Source organism: Lacerta agilis, chromosome 2 (assembly GCF_009819535.1).
Source record: "Lacerta agilis isolate rLacAgi1 chromosome 2, rLacAgi1.pri, whole genome shotgun sequence".
Taxonomy (NCBI): Eukaryota; Metazoa; Chordata; class Lepidosauria; order Squamata; family Lacertidae; genus Lacerta; species Lacerta agilis.
The window spans coordinates 109,165,116-109,186,224 of NC_046313.1; the positions used below are offsets into that span (position 1 = coordinate 109,165,116).

General features: G+C 46.4%; 1 protein-coding gene across 1 annotated transcript in view; it reads left to right on the forward strand.

The window, feature by feature from the left end:
* The first annotated feature begins 12,484 nt into the window (after nucleotides 1–12,484).
* LOC117042416 (pre-B-cell leukemia transcription factor 2-like) overlaps nucleotides 12,485–21,109 on the forward strand; it is a 28,776-nt gene continuing 20,151 nt past the window's right edge. The window contains 2 exon segments of the mRNA XM_033141963.1: nucleotides 12,485–12,982; nucleotides 15,331–15,404. Of these exon segments, the coding sequence (XP_032997854.1) occupies nucleotides 12,774–12,982; nucleotides 15,331–15,404 (283 nt within the window). The 5' untranslated portion in view covers nucleotides 12,485–12,773.

The following is a 21,109-nucleotide window of genomic DNA, read 5'->3' on the forward strand; positions in this document are numbered from 1 at the left end:
GGCTGCAAGGGGATGTTGCAATTCAGTCTTGGGGCTGGTCAGAAGAGGCGGGGTCAGAGGGGGAGGAAATGCGGCTGCTATGAGCACCATTCATGGCCCAAAGCCCTGCCCCTCAAGCGGGTTGAGACAAGGTATTTTGCAAACAAGTCCAGGGAAAAGGAAAACTTAATAGGGACAGATAGGGATAGCTAGGGATGCAGAGCACAGAAATTCAATTCCGTTCACGTTTTATTGCTTATAATCTTTTTCTATTCAGTTTTACACTGCACGTTTGAATTCAAACACTAGCCATAATCATCAAAATTTAAACAAAATAGAAAATTCTTTCCAGTAGCACCTTAGAGACCAACGGAGTTTGTTCTTGGTATGAGCTTTCGTGTGCATGCACACTTCTTCAGATACACGAAAGCTCATACCAAGAACAAACTCCGTTGGTCTCTAAGGTGCTACTGGAAAGAATTTTCTATTTTGTTTCGACTATGGCAGACCAACACGGCTACCCACCTGTAACTGTCATCAAAATTTAGATTTCCATCCACCCTTCCATGGTTTCCATCTTCAAACTTCTTCAACTGCATCATATAGAAGAGGGAGAAAGGTTGTTTTCTGCTGCTCCAGAGAAGCGGACACGGAGCAATGGATTCAAACTACAAGAAAGAAGATTCCACCTAAACATTAGGAAGAACTTCCTGACAGTGAGAGCTGTTTGACAGTGGAATTTGCTGCCAAGGAGTGTGGCGGAGTCTCCTTCTTTGGAGGTCTTTAAGCAGAGGCTTGGCAGCCATCTGTCAGGAATGCTTTGATGGTGTTTCCTGCTTGGCAGGGGGTTGGACTGGATGGCCCTTGTGGTCTCTTCCAACTCTAGGATTCTATGATTCTATGAATTTTCTCAATTTTTCTTAAAATAATCCACTTTTACCTTAGTTTTTAGTACATTGCAAGCGTTACTCAAATCCTGCCAAAGTTTTTTAGTTGATTACAGTGCTCTCTTAGGTAAATTGTAACTTTCCCCCATTCCTTATTAAAGTTTCTCTCTTACTGGTTTCTGATTTTCCCAGTCATTTTCGCCATTTAGGCACAGTCCATCATCTTCATCAGCCATTGTTCTCTGGTTGGGACTTCATCTTCTTTCCATCTCTGGGCCAGTAGTATCCACGCTGCTGTTGTCGCAGACATTAATAATCGTCTCTGTTCACATTTTAAAGCAAATCTACCTCATGGCACTTTCTAAAAGGGTACCACAAACACAGCCATCCTTCGAAATTGGAGCCCATCCAAATTTTGCAATGTGGGTCTCCAGCCGAATAACAGGTACGAGAAAGGCAGGTGTCTGAGAATACATAGTCTAGTACAGTGGTACCTCAGGTTACAGACACTTCAGGTTACATACGCTTCAGGTTACAGACTCCGCTAACCCAGAAATAACGCTTCAGGTTAAGAACTTTGCTTCAGGATAAGAACAGAAATCGTGCTCTGGCGGCGGAGTGGCAGCAGGAGGCCCCATTAGCTAAAGTGATGCTTCAGGTTAAGAACAGTTTCAGGTTAAGAACAAACCTCCAGAACGAATTAAGTTCTTAACCCGAGGTACCACTGTACAGTAGTTCCCAATTAGGGATCCATTGAACACACACAGGGGGTCCGCGGCCCCATCTCTCCCCCCCCCACAGGGTTGCCATATGTCCGTGAAAACCTAAAGATGCCCATTTGGACGGATTTTTACATTTTAAAAGGAAATGTCTGGGTTTGGGGTTGTGCAAAAAGCATGACGGTCTCCAATATGTCTTCTATTCTCCAAATGGACTCGGACCCCGTGTGTATGCCTGGGACCCCATGGGCTCTTCCCACCATTCAGCAGAGGGAGGGGCAAGCCCCCGACTTCTGTAACAATATCATACAGAAATGCATATTAAGGAAAAGAGAAATATTAGGAGGAAATTGCCCCCAGGGTCCCTTCCAACTCCACGATTCTATGATTATTATTTCATTTTATACTTCCGGCGAGAATGCCATTGCGGGCGGTCGTGGGTCGTTTCGGCAGCGAAACGACCCAGTCCGGCCCGGGGGTAGGAGCCCCGCTACCGCACAGCGGGGCTCCGCTAAACCGCGGGTCGAGCGTTCCACGGCACGGGCTCTCCAGCGAGCCCATTATGGCGCTGAACCCTTCTCCCTTTCCCCCTGTAAAGAAGAAATAACTGTTTCTGACTGTGACTGCTGCTGCAGTAGTGGATACAAAGTTTTGATGGAGTGTTTTTTTTCTTGATAAGTGAGACTGGCTGAATCCCTTTTGGGGGGGCTAAGTTGGTGGAAATATTTCTTCGTGAAGTTGTTGGAATGTAATCCTTTCACCCTGACTCCGGGGAAAATGGCTGCTGAAACTTATGACTAAAGATGGAAAAATACTGAAACTTGATACCCTATGCCCACTTCTACCATGCTTGGTTTCGCTTTCAAATTGGCTTTAGACTCAGGACTGACGCATGAACAAAGGATTATTCTTTTGAAGTTAGAATTGCTAAATCAGAAGTTAAATCTGTTGAACCAGGATGTTGAAGAAAAGTTATATCCCACAGGAAAGACTCTTGAGAATTTTGTTAAACTGGAAGAAAACCTTGGTAGGGAACTTAAGGAAATTTTTGAAATCCAAAGTACAGTGTCTATGCAACTCCGAGAAGATGGAAAATCCTGTTGGGGTGAGAGACCCAGGATTAGAAGACAACTTATATCCAATTTCTGGGGTGAGAGCCCAGGAATGATGGGAAGAAGATTTGTGAATCTACGATCAGAAGATGATTGGAACTTTGAAATGGAGATGCTGGAAGGTGATGATTTGTGTATCCTTAAGCTCCCTGCAAGGACATTTATGGACTGCGTCTGGAACTGTGGATTTATAGAAAAAAAGGACATTCTGGACAATGGGTTTGGAGAGAGAAGGAGAAATATCTGGGGGGAGACCCCGAGATGGCGAAGGAAAATGGTTAGAAAAGGGATAGGATGAAACATTTAAAATATAACTAGGATGGTTTATTATGGTACCCTGAAGTCAGTGTGTTAAGAATTTAAGATTTTGAACTAGTGAAGAGATATGTTAATTTTTTTATTAGCAGCAGTTTAAGTGAAATAAGATGTATGATGTGAGTTAAGAAGTAATAGGTTAGTTTGAAGTAAAATTAAATATTAAGAATTATGTTTAGATTTTTTGGATGGTTTAAATTTTAAAGATGAGAAGTTATTAAAGTAAATTATAAGTGGAACCAAAGGAGAGAAAATGGGGGAAGTCACCCAGTATAGATTCAAACAAGAATTTTTTGTGTGTGTTATAAACAAGAAAAAGAATTATTGGTGTTTTAGTGGTGGTCTGTATTTGTTTTTCATTATGTTTTGATTGTTGTGTTTGTGTTGTTGTATGTGTTTTGTTGTTCTTTGTTTTGAATAAAACCAATAAAATTCTTATTAAAAAAATATTATTTCATTTTATAGTAAACTAGCTGGCCCGGCTACGCATTGCTGTGGTTTTGTTTTTGTGTTTTTTGCTTTTAAAAATTCTCCAGACCCTGAGAGTATTCTGGAAGCTCCTGTTTTCATTCTTCCCTGTCCCTTTAGAGCAGGGGTCAACAACCTTTTTCAGCCGTGGGCCGGTCCACTTTCCCTCAGACCATGTGGTAGGCTGGATTATATTGGGGGGGGGAATGAACTAATTCCTATGCCCCACAAATAACCCAGAGATGCATTTTAAATAAAAGAACACATTCTACTCATGTAAAAACAGCACGGCGGCCATTTTAAGTGAGGGCACTGGGGACCTTAAAGAGCATTTCCCCCCACCCTAGTCCCAAAATTACGCACCCCAGCGACACAATCACCTCAGAGCTGGTCTTACCCAGTGCGACCTCTCAGGCATGCCTCCTGCTCCGTCTTTTTTTTTTTCTCGGTGCATGTGAAGCTGCGGTGGCCATTTTAGGTGAGGGCACTGGGGACCACCCCCAGCCCCAGCCCCCCACCAAAAGCAAGTTCGCCAGCACCACGTTTCCACTGAGCAGTTTGTGTCAGAAAGTCCTCAGGTGCTTACAGATGGCAGTTATAAAATGGTTTGTGTCAGAAAGTCCTCAGGTGCTTAAAAATGGCAGTTATAAAATGGTGGACAGGGCATTGTTGCTCTGGCCAGGTCTGATGATGTCGACAGGCGATCCACATTTCTATTGGATGCTGTTGGTGTCTTCATTCCTTTTGCTGGTGAGGTATAATAGGCGCACCACTTTTTTGCCTTTATTCTATATTTTAGGCATGACAGGTGTTTGTTTGTTTTTTGAATTTTTATGATGCCAGATCCTTCCTTGATGGCCAAGTTATGCTTTGTCCTAATTTGATGCTGTTTGATGCAGCGGTTATGGAGAACATCGGTGTCCGCCGCGCACACAATGGGAACATTTATACAGTGGTGCCCCGCTAGACGAAAATAATTCGTTCTACGAATTTTTTCGTCTAGCGGTTTTTTCGTCTAGCGAAGCGGCAATGACAGCTGCGCTCCGCTAAACGGAAAAAAAAGACGAACATTTTTCGTCTTGCGAAGCAGCCCCATTGAGTTTTTCGTCTTGCGGAGTGGCTTCCACTAGACGAATGCCGTTCGTCTAATGAGTTTTTTGTCTAGCGAGGCATTCGTCTAGCAGGGCACCACTGTATATATATATAGATTTGCGAGTGGGTGGTATGCATTTAGGTACTGAGCTAGAAGCTCACCTTTACCAATATTGCACTAATGCAGAGCATCACATTCAAGGCACAAAATTGTTTTTACAACCCCCTCCCTTAATAAATGCACAGACAAGGTATAATAATAATAATAATAATAATAATAATAATAATAAATTTATTTATTTATTTATACCCCACCCATCTGGCTGGGTTTCCCCAGTCACTCTGGGTGGCTCCCAACAGAATATTAAAAACACAATAAAATATCAAACATTAAAAACTTCCCTAAACAGGTAGAATATAGCCATTGTAGCTGGTAGCCATTGCGGCCCAGCAAGATTTGGAAAGCCACAGGTTCCTTCTCTGTGCGCTAAGGGTAAATAAAACCCTGTTTGCAGGGGTGGGGGAGAGAGAAGTGCTGCTCCCTCCTTGTATTCTCTCGAAAAACCCACCCCCCCACACACCCCCTGCTCGCACACTCAAAAACTAGACATTGCCCTGGGTATTTATGGTTGCTTCTCTTCCTCTTCGCGTCCTCCCACTGCTGGGAAATGGACCCACGTGATTTACGAGAAATCCACTTGCCTGTATAAACAGAAAGTTACTCCTGGTTGGAAACCAGGGAAAGTTCTGCCCTTGGGAGAGCGAGTGTGTGGGAATGAGGCCTATTTTTTTTTAAAAAAAGGTTTGTGTGTGGGGCCAATCATCATAATCAGGTTCATGTCTTTTGGGGGGGTTGACTAGCTAATCAGGTGAGTGCAGATTGAATGAGTCCTTCCCCCTCCCACCCTCGTTAATTAGTGGCTCATTAAGTGTGCAGTTGGAGATGATATTAATTAGCGCTGATTGGGAGCGAGGAGTGGAACCCCCTAATAAATCCCCCTCCCTTCCTGTCTCCCTCTCCCTCTCCGGTTTTAATTAAGCAAAACAGCCTTGTAATTAAGGGACTAATTAGTGGAAGAAAAATGAGCCAGCATGTCTTAGAATCCTATTGCTGAGCTGTTGTGGTCGTCTCGCCTGTCACTTTCCCCCTCCGTTTTCCTCCCCCCCCCCCCCCCGTCGCTCACATTGCAGCCTCGCATTCGCCCATGCAACTTCTGGGAAACTGGTACCGGGGTGGGTGTGTGAGAGAGAAAGAGAATAAAGGTGTTTCTGAGCATGTGCAGAGGGTGTTTGCCTCACTATTGTGTCAGCCACGCTCCCCAGCCCTGCAAGGAGGCATGGCTTCCAGGAGGCTGTGGGAACTGAGATGAGAGTAGGGTTATACACAACAGAGAACGACGTCGCCTAATCAATACCCAGGTCATTGGTTCCCCTAACTCAGAAGTGGAGAATCCAGCTCCCATCAGCTGCAGCCAGCATGGCCAGTGGTGAGGGATGATGGGAGTTGTAGTTCAGGAAATGGGCCCCAGATTGGTGGGCGGCTGGGGTGGGCCAGTCACACCCAATCTCACACAGGACCTTTGGGTGCCCATGGCTCCCACAAGCGACTTGCGCTACATCCATCTGCACCATTTGATGCAGTATTATACAACGGTGGCGTTCCCCCAAAGAATCCTGGGAACTGTGGTTTCTTAAGGGTGCTGTCAATTGCTAGGACGCCCCTATTCACCTCACAGAGCTGCGATTCCCAGAGTTCCCAGGAAAGGAGGATTGAATGTGAAACCACTTTTGAAATTTTAGCTCTGTGAGGGGATTTGGGGCCTCCTAACAACTCTTAGCACCTTCAACAAAACTACAGTTCCCAGGAATCTTTGGGGGGAAAGCCGCAACTATTAAGGGAGTATTGTAGTGCTTTAAATACACGGCGTGAACGTGGTTTTAGATTTAGTTTGGGACCCATTTTTTCCTGCTCCCAGGTCCTCTCTTTAGATCAGTTAAGACTTATTTGCTTAACGACAGCAAGTTATCGTAACGCAAATATTGCTTGCAGATGGCTAACAGTTAATTTCATTCAGGGTAACAAAATCAAGCTGAAAGAGAGAAAGAAGGTCAACAGACTTAATTTGGCCCACAATGTTATCGTTCCCTCACCTCAGGGCATGGCCGAAGGGCTCATGACCCAGCAACCTTGCTGAAGCTAAGCAGGTGTGGTTTGGGTCAGCGTTGAGATGGGAGATGGACTGGGAGCCCCCTAGGTGTTGTTTGTCATTCCACAGAAGAACAGTTTCAAAAATCTTGATCGTCATAATACGAACCTCAACATGCAATCAAGCCTTCTTTACTGTGGAAAACTTTTCCAGTGGAAATTCTGCAGGGGCCTTCAGTGTTAATTTTTAAACAGTTTGTTGAAAACGTTTCTACAATGCCAGGCTGATGCAGAATCTGGCCCCACCTGCCCTACACATTTAAAGCAGTATCATTTAAACAATAACCTGTATCTAGCCCAAAAAAGAATCCTGGGAACTGTAGTCAGTTAAGGTTGCTGAGCATTGCTTAACAGCAGCGCCGGGTTTAAGGCACTGCGGTTGGTGTGCCTGCCGTCCCCCCAACAGGGCGCCGAGCTGAGGCGGTGCAAAAACGAAATCCATTTGGTAGCACTAAAATGTTGGCAAATTCTCACAGAGCGCCGTATTACGAAAGATTACCCAAGTCCATCCCTGCCAAGAGATCCTTTTTCTCTTTGCAGAGCTGCACTTCCCAGAGTTCCCAGAGGGATTGCTTGTTAACCATTCTGGGAACTGTGGTTCTGGGAGGAGGGGCTCTGGGCTTCTTGACAGCTCTCAGCATGCTTAAAGGTAAAGGTAAGGGGACCCCTGACTGTTCGGTCCAGTCGCGGACGACTCTGGGGTTGTGGTGCTCATCTCGCTTTACTGGCCGAGGGAGCATGACAAAGCCGCTTCTGGTGAACCAGAGCAGCACACGGAAATGCTGTTTACCTGCCAAAGAGTGTGGTGGAGTCTCCTTCTTTGGAGGTCTTTAAACGGAGGCTTGACAGCCATCTGTCAGGAATGCTTTGATGGTGTTTCCTGCTTGGCAGGGGGTTGGACTGGATGGCCCTTGTGGTCTCTTCCAACTCTATGATTCTATGATTCCCACTGGAGCAGTACCTATTTATCTACTTGCACTTTGATGTGCTTTTGAACTGCTAGGTTGGCAGGAGCTGGGACCGAGGAACAGGAGCTCACCCCGTCGCGGGGATTCGAACTGGCAACCTTCTGATCGGCAAGCCCTAGGCTCTGTGGTTTAGACCACAGCGCCACCTGCGTCTGGGCTCTGGGCTTCTTGACACCTCTCAGCACGCTTAACAAACTACATTTCCCCAGAATTCTTTGAGGGAGGCCATGACTGTTTAAAGTGGTATGTTGGTGCCTTAAATCATAGAATTATAGAGTTGGAAGGGACCCCGAGGGTCTTCTAGTGCAGCCCCCAGCAATGCAGGAATCTCAGTGAAAGCATCCATGACCAATGGCCATCCGCCCTCTGCTTAAAAGCCTCCAAGGAAGGAGAGTGAATTCGGACAGTGTGGATTAGGTTTTACGTAGCAGCTGCACCACCACCGCAGATCCTGCTCTAGGAAGTCTGAAATATACTCGGAGTCCAGTGTGAATTTCATGCTCTTTATTCAGCTCATAGTAGTGAGGAATGCAGTTCCCCCAAAACGTTTGCTTTATATACACTATTTACACAATGGGCCCCACGTGATTGGCTAATTCCGGGATACTCCTGTATGCCAATTGGAGTGCGGATTCACTTCCACCTGGAGCTGGATTGGGTGGCTCCTGCGGACCAATCAGACTGCTGCAATCTCAATCCTATTGTTCTGGGACCAATCAGACTGCTGCAATCTCAATCCTATTGTTCTGGGCCCAGTCAGACTGCTGCAATCTCAATCCTATTGTTCTAGGACCAATCAGACTGGTGCATTTTGGATCCTATTCAACTCAGTACATAACAAAGTCCAAATCAGGGGTCCGAAGGCCAAGCTGGATTTTTAGCTGCCCATCGAACGCGTGCTCCAGTGTTGCCCAATAAGTGCCTCCTGCGGGAACTGAAACTACTTACGGTCAGTTAACATATTTAGAAACTGCAAGCTTTTCAATTGTGCCACTTCCCTTGCTCTGCATGTTTAATATGAAGAACATAAGGAGACCCTGATGGATCAGGCCAGCGGCCCAACGAGTCCAGCATCCTGTTCTGACAAGGGCCACCAAGATCCCTGCGGGAAACCCGTCAGCAGGATCCGAGCATGAGAGCACTTTCTCCCCTCCTGTCGTTTCCAACAATTGGTACCTGGAAGCATTGCTGTGAAGTCAGAGCAGAGCCATCAATGGGGGTGGCGTTAGACAACCCTCTCCGCCATGGATTTTATTCATGGATATTCCCTTAGAGAAAGGCAAAACAAACAGGTCTGGGTGTGTTATTTTGGGGTTGTGTGTGTGTGTGTGTGTGTGTGTGTATCAGGCCAAAGTGGCAGGGAAGAAGCTTCACTGTACAATTACAGAAGATCTGTAGCTCAGAGGTGCAGAACATGAGATTTGCATGCAGGACCTGGAGTCTCCAGGCTGGTGTTGGCCACATGAGGCAGTAATGAGCTAGATGGAGCAATGGCCTGACTCAGGGCATTCAGATAATCTGCTTCTTGGGCATCCATCCTGGTTTGTTTGCAGGGAGGTTAGATGACACGACACCAAAGCCCTACCCTTTCTAGCACATTTCCCCATCACCTTCTTTATCACAAAAGTCTGATCCCTTTGGATATTTCTGTGTGTGCTCCATACCCTCAAACATTTCTCCGATGAAAACAGGGACGTCCTATTCCAGGGGTCAGCAAACTTTTTTCAGCAGGGGGCCAGTCTACTGTCTCTTAGACCTTGTGGTGGCTGGACTATATTTTGGAAAGAAAGAAAAAATGAACAAATTCCTATGCCCCACAAATAACCCAGAGGTGCATTTTAAATAAAAGCACACATTCTACTCATGTAAAAACATGCTGATTCTCGGAATGTCCACCAGCCGGATTTAGAAGGCGACTGGGCTGGATCCGACCCCCAGGCCTTAGTTTGCCTACCCATGTCCTATTCCATAATAATTTTACTATTTATCCCCCCACCCATCTGACTGGGTTGCCCTAGTCACACTGGGCAGCTTCTATAGAAACATAACAAAACATTAAAAACTCCATTCCCACCACCCTTCTGAGTAATACCCCTCCCCACTCCCTCACTTTATTTAAGGGTCTGGTGACTTCCGTTTCAGTGTATCTGCAGAAGTGTGTATGCACACGAAAGCTCATACCAAGAACAAATTTAGTTGGTCTCTAAGGTGCTACTAAAAAAACAAACAAACTTCCCTATCCAGGGCTTCCTTCAGATTTCTTCTAAAGAAATCTTATTACTTATCTCCTTGGCTCGGAGGTCGGTTAACTCCATACCTTCCGACATTTCTCCAGTGAAAATAGGGGCGTCCTAAGGAAAAGCAGGACATTCTGGGATCAAATCAGAATCTGGGATGGCTTCTGTAAATCCAAGATTGTCCCTGGAATATAGGGACACTTGGGGAGTCTGCTTTAAATGTATAGGGTACACCCAGACCTTTTCCTTTTCACACCTGAACACTGCATAGAATAATGGTCTCCGACAGCATGAAATGTCTCCCCTCAAATCTTTGCTGCTTGTCTTGGGCACAGTTTGATTCCCAGAAGTGGCAACACACACACACACACACACACACACCCTTCCCCATTTTACCTCAGCGTTTTGTATATTTCAGTCACATCCAAGGACACAGAGTGACCAGGACAGCATGTCATGTGCTCTAAAAAGTGCTGGGATCCTGTCCAAATCCCATGCCAAGAAAAGCGAATGCCTGTAATCTGTATAATTGATGCATCAGTGCAGACTTTTCCTTAGTTTGCATAATTTTATTTGGCTTCCGCTAGCTCCACCTGCCGATTGCTAAACATTCGACTGAGCTCTGGCTCCAGAGGGTTCGCAAGGCATCTGCACCACGTTTTGAAGAAGGTTTCTTTCTGGAATCATGAGCCCTAGAAACTTGTTCCTTCTTGTTTCATAATGAAAGCCAAGATTTTAAAATTTTGTAGCCGATTCCCATTTCTCATGTGAAATTCAGTAGAAACCTGGGTAGGATACACTTCGCTCCTACGTACAAGGCTCAAACCTCCATCACAAACTACGTTTCTCCTACGCAGACAGAAAGTGTTTTTGGTTTTGCTACATGGAAAGTGACTGAAATAAATATAATTAAGAATATAAATATAATTAATTAATATAATATAATTAAGAACTCTGGCCGGAAGCTTCAACCAAACAGATGCATTTACTCGTAAGTAAATACAAATATAGTATCAATCCTGTTAAGAATTACATTCTTAAATGAATAAATAGTTTCACATTGAAGAATCCCTTGAAAGTCTTTTAGAAGTTGATGTAAGGGCTTCTACGATGCGTGTCAGATGTATAATGAGACAACTGGAGACCAGGACAGGGCCCCGTTTCGGCGTAGACGCCTTCCTCAGCTCGTTTTTTTTGAGAGAAGTGTATAAAATATATATGGTTTCTATTTCTTTGATTCTTGAGAAGATGTAGCGTCTTAGAGAAAGTTAGTTTTCCTGTGTTTTCTATGCGTTTCCCTCAGAGGAAGTGTGCATGCACACGAAAGCTCATACCAAGAACAAACTTAGTTGGTCTCTAAGGTGCTACTGGAAGGATTTTTTTATTTTGTTTTGTTTTAACTATGGCAGACCAACACGGCTACCTACCTGTATCTGTGAACTGAGTTTACTTGCACTCTGGCTGGGTGCATGTGACAAACGCACATTTACAAGCACATGGTTTCCCCCCTCCCCAAAAACGAACCCTGGGAATTGTAGTTTGTTAAGAGTGCTGGGAGCTGCAGCTCTGCAAGGTGCTGAACCGCAGTTCCCAGGAGTCTTGTTGTTGTTGTTCAGTCATTCAGTCGTGTCCGACTCTTCGTGACCCCATGGACCAGAGCACGCCAGGCACACCTATCCTCCACTGCCTCCCACAGTTTGGCCAAACTCATGCTAGTTGCTTCGAGAACACTGTCCAACCATCTCATCCTCTGTCGTCCCCTTCTCCTTGTGCCCTCCATCTTTCCCAACATCAGGGTCTTTTCCAGGGAGTCTTCTCTTCTCATGAGGTGGCCAAAGTACTGGAGCCTCAACTTCAGGATCTGTCCTTCTAGTGAGCACTCAGGGCTGATTTCCTTGAGAATGGATAGGTTTGATCTTCTTGCAGTCCATGGGACTCTCAAGAGTCTCCTCCAGCACCATAATTCAAAAGCATCAATTCTTCGGCGATCAGCCCAGGAGTCTTGGGGGGTCATAAATGTACTTTAAGCATTCTGTGCATAAGCATTCCGCCCATCCATCCATCCCTTCTTTCTCTCCAGCTCATAACTCCAAGGCTGCAGCAAGTTCGATCCAGCTGCATAGTCCTATATTGTAGAGGGTTGGACTAGATGACCCGGAGGACCCTTTCCAACTCCATGATCATATTCTAATCTTCAGCAGCAGAGGAAGGAAGCCGGCTGGCTTCTTGCGCTTTCTCGCTGCCCGCTCCAGGTTCTTTTCTTCCAGCGGGCCGGCTGGGGGCAGCAAAGAGACGAGAGAGAGAGCGCTGTTCTATATACAGTACCATAAATGTATTCTTTATACACACAGCAGCGCTAGCTTGGAAAAGGAGGGGAGGCGCCAAGAAGAAAGGAGAAGGAGGAGGGAGGTAAGCCCAGAGAAGCTGCTCTCGCCTCCTCCACCTCCTCCTCCTTTTTCCTCCTCTTCCCTCCCTCTTTCCAGCTCCTCCTCCTCCTCCTCCTCCTCCTCCTCCTCCAGCCCTTGTGTGGGACTCCATTTTCCCAGCCCCAAAGTCTCCAAGGGAAGGGTGCCGTGGGAGCGCGCAGCCAAGATGGAATAATAGAGATCTCTAGATCTGCATATAGCTATCTATAGATCTAGATATCTATACAAAACCCAGCCGTGCCTCCACGACGTCGCCCGGGCGCCTCCGGATTTGGGCAGCGTTAGGATCGGCGTCTTTGTGTGCGCGCTCGCTCGCGCTCGGCTGGACAGTTTTCGCCTTGGTGGCTTTTTGCGCCCCCGCGGAATGGATGACCAAGGGAGGCTGATCCAAGCTCGGGGGCCCGTGGGGCTCCCGCCGGGCCATCCCGCTGTGCCGGGGGTCCCCAGCATGACCCCCCACTCCCTCCACGAGCCCCCCTCGGATAACGGCGAGCCGCGCAAGCAAGACATCGGCGACATCCTGCAACAGATCATGACCATCACCGACCAAAGCTTGGACGAGGCGCAGGCAAAGTTGGTTACCCTCTCGCCATTCCGGGGCGGACGGGCTGGTGGGGAGAGGAGGGTGCTGGAAAGTTGCCTTGGAGGGTTTCTCCCTTTGTGTGTGGCGGGGAGTAGTTTGGGATGCAAGTTGTGGGACCCGAGACCTGGGGGCCGTGGGGTGGCCCGCGCTTTCCAGCGGAGTTTGGTGGTGCCGGATCTCGGGGGCGCATGTTGTGCGCCGAAGAGGAGCCTTGGGTGGAAACTTGGAAGTTCAAGGTTTCGGGTGGAGGTGCTCCAGTTTTATTGGGGTATTCTCCCAAATCCGGATTTGGGAGTTGGGAAGCTGGATTGGGCATGAACTGAACGTGGAGGTGGGGTTATTTTGGGGGAACTTGATGGGGAAGAAAGATGAGGTTGTGGGTTAAGAATGGATTCCCTTGTTGGGGGGAACTTGAGTGGAGCCTCTTCAGAAAGAAGGAGAGCCTGAGGCCTGGAAGTCTGGAGCAAGTTGGCTCTTGTTTTTGTTGGGTGGAGAAGTTGGGAAGGAGAGGTTCGGATTTCTGGGGAGCCAGGTTGGATTACAGAGAGGGTTGCTGGGGCCTGTTCCATTTGGGACTTGGGCCATTTTAGGTTAACTGAACTTGCTCTCTGGGGTTTGTAACTTGTTGTGGGGCGTACATATGCACAGGATGCTGTTGCTGGTGAACTGGTTTGGGAGGGGTGGTTGGTGTGGAATCCCAGCGTAAATAATAGGGGGATCTGGAATTTGGTTGAAGAGAGAGATTACGGGGATTGCTGCTCAAATTATTCCTGTGGCCATACCTTCTGCTTAAACCGCTAGACCTTGCTTCCCTTCCAGATGTTTTAGTAGCTTGGCTTTTCACTCCCTGCCTGTTCACTTAGCCAAGCCACCAGATTTTCACATTTGGTTCAGGGGTATCCCAAACCCCAGAGGTTGGTGTTTTAGAGGGTCTCTGTTGTGTAGTTAAATATATTAACAGTTAAATTTTTGATTATATTTGGTGATACGTGCTGATCTGGAGGGAGCAAATAAATACCAACTGTACTTGCAGATAAAACTCTTTGAAGGGTCTCATGCTGAAGTTATGACTTTTGTCTAACTTTGAATAATAAGTTTGTGTGGCTGCTGTATTTTTATTTATTCATTTTAAAAAAAGACTTTATATATACTGTGGGCCAATCTTTAGATTAGAGGCAATATTATTGGTCGGATGGTTTCTGTTTGACAGAACGATTGCCAAAGTTTGGTTTCAGATATGCATTTGTGTGTGGAGTGGTTTGTATCAAAAGGTCTGGACATCCAAATTTTTGGGAGGTTCCCACCTCTTTGCTGGGAATTGGCACTGTGTTTGTGAGAGAATGCAAGACCGGTGTGGTTAAGGGTTGTGAAGTGGCTGTTGGGAAGAGAAGTATTTTATACTGAGAAAGTTAAAATCCTCAAGGGTGTCTTTTTATTTCCTATGATCTGTGCAGCTATGGATTAAATCCAGTGTGAGGTGAATTGTAGATATCAAGGTCTGGCGGGGAGATTTTCTGTGCTGAATTCTTGGTTTGTGGAAGTTGTAGCATTATAGAGAGAAAAGGGCTCTCAGGACACTGTGTTAGTCTGAACTTGGAGAGTTGTGTTTTGAGGGGAGAATTGTGAGTTTGTATGATGGTCTAAATACCGAGTTCTGTTTGGGGCAGGGGAACAAAATAATTTGAAGATTACTTTTCTGAATAAGTGCTTGTGTGCTTTGATTGTCCAGTATGTTCCAGGTTTTATTCAATTTCTGAGTTGCAAAACCCGAGTACAGTGAACTGAGTTATTGTTTAGAAATGGGGAGAACTATGCAACCAAAAGAATGTCAAAAGGCTGCAATTATATATCAGAAGAAAGTGTTTGAAATTTGTTTTATACAGCATAAAATGGATTTTAAAAGATGAGAGATGGAGGAATCAAAGCAATGCAAAAATGTAATTCCAGTGAAGGGTAAACAGGGATCATTCCTTAAGATCCCCCCCCCCTTTTGTCTACCTTCCCTAACTTGACCAAACTTTGCCCATTTTACCGTACCTGAACACCCCTCCACATTCTTAGAAACAATTCAGCAACTGAAGGAAATATATATTTTTATTATTTGGGCTGTTCAGGTGCTGGAATTATACTGGGAATTACTCGGGGCGTAGAGGGGACTCCATTATATACTGTGAATAAAGGAGGATTGATTGGTTTATTCGCCAGGCTCAGGCCTGCGAGCTATTGTGGAAATGGATAGAGGCTTCCTTTCTCTTCATGACAACTCCAAATCCAGTCTTTCCTCCCCTCAAAAAACCACCGGCTTTATCTGCTCTCTCCCCCACTGTTTAAACTGCAGGAAACATGCCCTGAATTGTCACCGCATGAAGCCAGCTCTCTTCACCGTCCTCTGCGAAATCAAAGAAAAGACAGGTAAGGTATTGTTTGGGCTCCGGGTTTGAGAGGGGCGGCTGTATGTTGTTGTTGTTCAAATACACACACACATATTTGTCAACCTGTTACCAACCCCCCCCCAACAACCCACTATATTGTAGAGCGAAGAAAAAGAGGGATTGGAATGGGGATTATGGGGAGTCTGTGGTAGAGAGGAAGAAGGCAGAAGAGCCGGTGTTTTCCCTCCAGAGGTTTTTGCCAGAGGCCTGTCGTCTCCCGCGCCATCTTGACGCCGCGTCTGAAATTTCTTTTTCCGCCTGCTTGGTTTTCTTTGTAGCAACTTTGCCCCACCACCTGCCCCCTCCCTCTGCCTCCGCCAGCCGCTGTTTGACCGTGGTGTATTTTTTTGTGTGCAAGGATGGAAATGTCCCCCTATCTCTCTCCCCCCCCCCAACACCCCGTGTGTGCTCACACTGCCTCACTTGTAATGGGGGTCGCTTAGTCCATAAAGGGGTCTCTGGTAGCATCAGGATCTTTTTGTCCACAGAAATAAATGCCACCCTCCTGTTCATCCCTGCCTTTTCCTCCCTTCACTGTTGTGTTCCCCACAATTCTCCCTTGCTTTGGGATGCTCCCTTGTGTTTCTGCATGAGAGAGGCAGGGAGGAGAAACTGGAGTTTCCTGCCGGCTCCTTGGGAGTTGTGCTGTGCGCAGATTAAAAAGTGAAAAGAACCCAGCAGCCCAAGCCTTAAAAGGATTAGTGAAAAGGAGAGAGTGAGAGTGAGGTGTGTGTGTGTGTGTGTGTTGGGATTGTCATTAAAGTTCATCCAGTCTTAAGCTGCCGGGATTTGGGCCACACGTCTCCCTGTCTTTAGGGCCTCGGGTTGGTCTTCTGCACGTTTATTTAAACTGCTTAAATCCCACTCAAGTCAATAGGAGCTCAGAGGCCTCGCTGGGAGTGGGATTGCAGCCAGAAAAGCATTAAGATGGATTCTGGAAACGCTAATCTATGTTTTAGAGAGTGAGTGGGAATACTTTTTGTTTTGTTTTGTTTTGTTTTGCTCAAACGTGAGCTCTAAATTGCTGATCTTCCAACTGGTGGGTTGGAATTCTCAAGCGGATCATGCACTCGGGGATAAGTTTTGTCACACCAGTGGTGCGCCCTCCCATTTTCGTTCCTTCTGTAAGCAGCTGCTTTAGGGTGGGTTGTTGAGTTTTTTTTAAAAGAAGGTAAAGGTCATAGATGGGAGGGAGACATGCAGGAAAATATTAACAGCGAGTCCCATTTCTTTGCATTTCGGGATCCGAAAGTTTTAAAAAAACGATGGGCGAAAGCTTTGGGACTGAATGTTTTGGCATGTGTGTTAATAAATGTCTTCTCGGTCGGCTTCGTGCTCTCTAGCAGGCCCCACCTACCCATGACATGTGACCTACAGAAGGTTGCCGAGAAAAGAATTTGGCCCTCCGTTTGAAAAAGTTGTCCTGCCTTTGAAGTGGTCCCTAGTTTGGGCAAGCAGTCACAGCCGAGTCCTGTGCAAGTTTGCTCAGACATCATCTCCACAAAATTCAGTGGGGCTTGTGCAGACAATTGGAGCCTGTGCGTGCTTCCTTGTGAGGGAGCCCCACGGAGTACATTGGCATTTGATTCTGAATAAACGTGCAGAAGGTTCCAGCTTTTGGTTTGTTTGCTTCCTTCCCTGCAGCGTTCTCCATCTGCTGGTCCACTCCTGATATCGCTGGGCTGCATCTCCCCATTTCCCCTGACCTTTGGCCTTGCTCACTTGGGCTGATGGGCGTTGGAGTCCAATCATATTTGAAGTGTCGCATGTTGGGGAAAACGCCTTGTGGTTTCCATATGAGATGGATGTTTTGCTCCTGCAACATCACCCAAAGCAGAGATGCTGGGTGGAAGCTTGCAATTTAAAAGGCTGCTTATGAAACATGAGCGCTGCGATCTGTTGTAAGAAGGGAAAAGGCATCGTTTGTGTTTGTAAACTAATGCATGGCGTCGAGAAAATGGATGAGAAGTTTATCTTCTCCTGCTCTCCTACTACCAGAGGGTTAATTGCAATTTTCAATGTTCTTCTGAAGATGATTGACAGAAGATTTGGGGAAGATCCGTACCATACCTTTAAAACATGCCCAGCACACATTCAAATCACATAACTCCACCTGCCTCACACCCAGGTGTGGGTGACACCTGGCTTGAGAGCAGTACATGTGAAAAGGATCTAGGAGTCTTGGTAGACCATAAACTTGACATGAGTCAACAGTGTGATGTAGCAGCTTAAAAAGCCAATGCAATTCTGGGCTGCATCAATAGGAGTATAGCATCTAGATCAAGAGAAGTAATAGTACCACTGTATTCCGCTCTGGTCAGACCTCACCTGGAATACTGTGTCCAGTTCTGGGCACCACAGTTCAAGAAGGATACTGACAAGCTGGAACGTGTCCAGAGGAGGGCAACCAAATTGGTCAAAGGCCTGAAAACGATGCCTTATGAGGAATGGCTTAGAGAGCTGGGTATGTTTAGCCTGGAGAAGAGAAGGTTAAGGGGTGATATGATAGCCATGTTCAAATATATAAAAGGATGTCATATAGAGGAGGGGGAAAGGTTGTTTTCTGCTGCTCCAGAGAAGCGGACAAGGGGCAATGGATTCAAACTACAAGAAAGAAGATTCCACCTAAACATTAGGAAGAACTTCCTGACAGTAAGAGCTGTTTGACAGTGGAATTTGCTGCCAAGGCGTGTGGTGGAGTCTCCTTCTTTGGAGGTCTTTAAGCGGAGGCTTGACAGCCATCTGTCAGGAATGCTTTGATGGTGTTTCCTGCTTGGCAGGGGGTTGGACTGGATGGCCCTTGTGGTCTCTTCCAACTCTATGATTCTATGAAATCCTGGGAACTGCAACTTCCTCTTGTGCAGCTCCCAGCACCCTTGACAATACATAGTCCCCAGGATTCTTTGGGGGCAATTTGTGTGCTCTGAATATGTGTCGGGTGTACTTTATGGTGTGGATCTGCCCTCAAGAACAAAGGGGAAGTACAGGGCATGTAGTGAAACTATGGGATTCTCTGCCATAAAATGGTGACAAAGGCCACTGGCCTAGACGGCTTTACATTTAAAAAATTGATAAGAACATAAGAGGAGCCAGTGCTGGCCCAAATACATTTCGGCACCTGGGGCGAACCACAAAATGGTGTCCCCTCCCTGCCAGGGAACAGGGGGGCAATAAAGATCCACATCGGGAGCAAGGGTGGGAGGAGACCAGCAGCGCCTCCTGTTGGCCACTGTAGAGGCAGCATTGAGGGCTGCCTCCCAGGTGTGTGCCATATCTGTCTCTGCTGGTGCGTCAGTCTCTGCCAGATGCTTCTCTTGGAAGCTGGATCTGCTGTCCTGTCAATCTTGCCGCCTGAGGCAGTCGCCTCACCTTGTCTTATAAGTGGGCCGGCGCTTAGAGGATGCCCTGTTGCAGGGGTCGACAAGCCTTACCTTGCCTGGGCCAGTTCACTGCTGCAGAGTCCCCTCTGTGGGCTGGATTGCGGGCATGCGATTTCCGGCATCTGCGCAGGTGCAATTTTTGGTGTGTGTGCAGATGCAATTTCCGGTGCTGCAAAAGCGAGTCTCTGTGCCACACTCTGCCGGTTTAGCGCAGCACACGGGGACTCGCTGAGTGGGCGGCTCGGTGGCTGGTAAAACGACCCCCGTGGGCCGCTTGTGGCCCATGGGCCTTAGGTTGCCAACCCCTGCCGTGTTGGGTTAGCCCAAGGGCCTGTTTGGTCCAGCCTTCTGTTCTCACAGCGGCCGACCAGATATCACAATGGGAAGCCCGCCAGAAGGACCTGAATGCAACAGAACTACTCTCCCCACCTGTGGTTTGCATCAACTGGTATTCAGAGGCATATGATCCCGAGGAAGATAAATGTATCCATGGTAACAAGAAATAATGGTTATATCCTACCTCTGGTTTTCAGATGCGTTATGCCTCTGAACTACCAGTTGCTGGGAAAAGAACAGCGAGAGAGGGCTACTGCCCCGGCTGTGTGCTTCTCTGAGGCAAATGGTGGGCCAGAAGGACCACCTGCCCTTGTACCAATCTTCCTGTACCTTAAGAACTGTTCCAGAGGCCTTGCTCAGGTGCCTGACAGCTAAGGTGGTCTGTCTGGTGAGGATGTGGAGCAGGGCCTTATTGGCGATGGCCCCACACTTAAAGAAATCAGTTGCCTGGGAGGACAGGTTGGCTCCTTCCCTTGACATCTTTAAGTGGTCCTTGAAAACCTGCAAACTGGACTGCAGAGATAGCGCTCTAAATTGCAGGTAGTATGATGTTTATTTTTTTGCCTGCGATGTGGGTTCCCCGTACAGATTTGAATTAGGAAAATGTTCCTATGATATTGGGGTAAATGTGCACTGGAATTTTTTTCAGGATGCGTTGGGAAATATTTTCTGATGTGCTAGAGTGAACGAATTGCGCACGTTTAAAAACTTGGAAGCTGCCGGGTTATATTTATTTGAAGTTTGTGTCCGTTCGTTGTTACTTAAGAAATGGGGGGGGGGGAGCGCTGCTTGATGGGCTAGAATATTACGAAATAGGTTTGGTTTGCTATATGTTTTGAAACTATTCTCCTTGGTGGCTTTTGTTATTTCGCACATCTTTGTGAAGAATGTCTTCTTAAAGTGGCTTATAAATCTATTAAACTTTAAATTGGGGTAGGATCTGGATGCTAAAATAGGTGGGCCTTTGGTCTGATCCACCAGGGGTCTTTTGATACCAGTTAGATCTATATCTATCTTGCATAAGGGGAGGTCCTGCAGATAATGCTTCATTGAGGAAGCCAAAATTTCCAGCTGCATTAATGGAGGGCGGTAGTGAGGCCTACGTTGGAAAAAGCCTGTTGTGGGTCCTTTCGGGTTATACAATTATAAACAGATTTAAGAATCTTCTTCCTACGTAAGGCAATGTAGCTAAACACCTCAGGCATTCTCATAAATCAGGGGCTGTCAAACTTTTTTGTGGGGGGTGTGTGTGTGACTTGTGGGCACATTTGTATTTTTTGAGTAAGGGCCATGGATGCAACCCCCTCTGTTCCCTTTTCTTGCGAACTGGAGAGACAGAAAAAGAGAGGGTGTGAATGCTTTTCCATGGGAGCCAGTAGAAGTAATCTGAACCTTGCAAAGCACCTAAAGGTGAAAGAGGAAGTGGGGGAGAGCGTTGCTTTTTCAACTTCCTCCTTCAGCTCTATGTAATTTTCCCAGGAGAAAAGAGGGCAATAGGTGTGCATATACAGGTGCTCAGAAGCTTTGTCGATTCCAGGAGAAGACCTTAAGGGTCCCATATTGGCAACCTCTGGTGTAAACGTTGGGCCACAGAGGCCCTGCGCGCAGACCTGTTAGTAAATTCACGAGACAGGGTCTTTTTTGGTGGTGGCCCCCAGGGTGGAGTTGATTTAAATCAAATTGATTTAAATCATGATTTAAATCACTAGTCAGTAAGACTTGATTTAAATCATTTTTTTACAGAAAGACTCATCCTTGCTGGTATCATCTTAATATTTACAACCAGAGGAAGGTTTCGTTTTTGGAATAATAAATTTTCAGAGTAGTTTTTACAGTTTTATAAAAAATTACAGATTTGATTATACTATTAGAAATACATAGACAGGTAATTATGAAATTATTGTGAGGCTTAATAAGTTAACTGTTGATATTTGGACAACTTTTCTGCTGTATTTCATTGGAAGGAGAA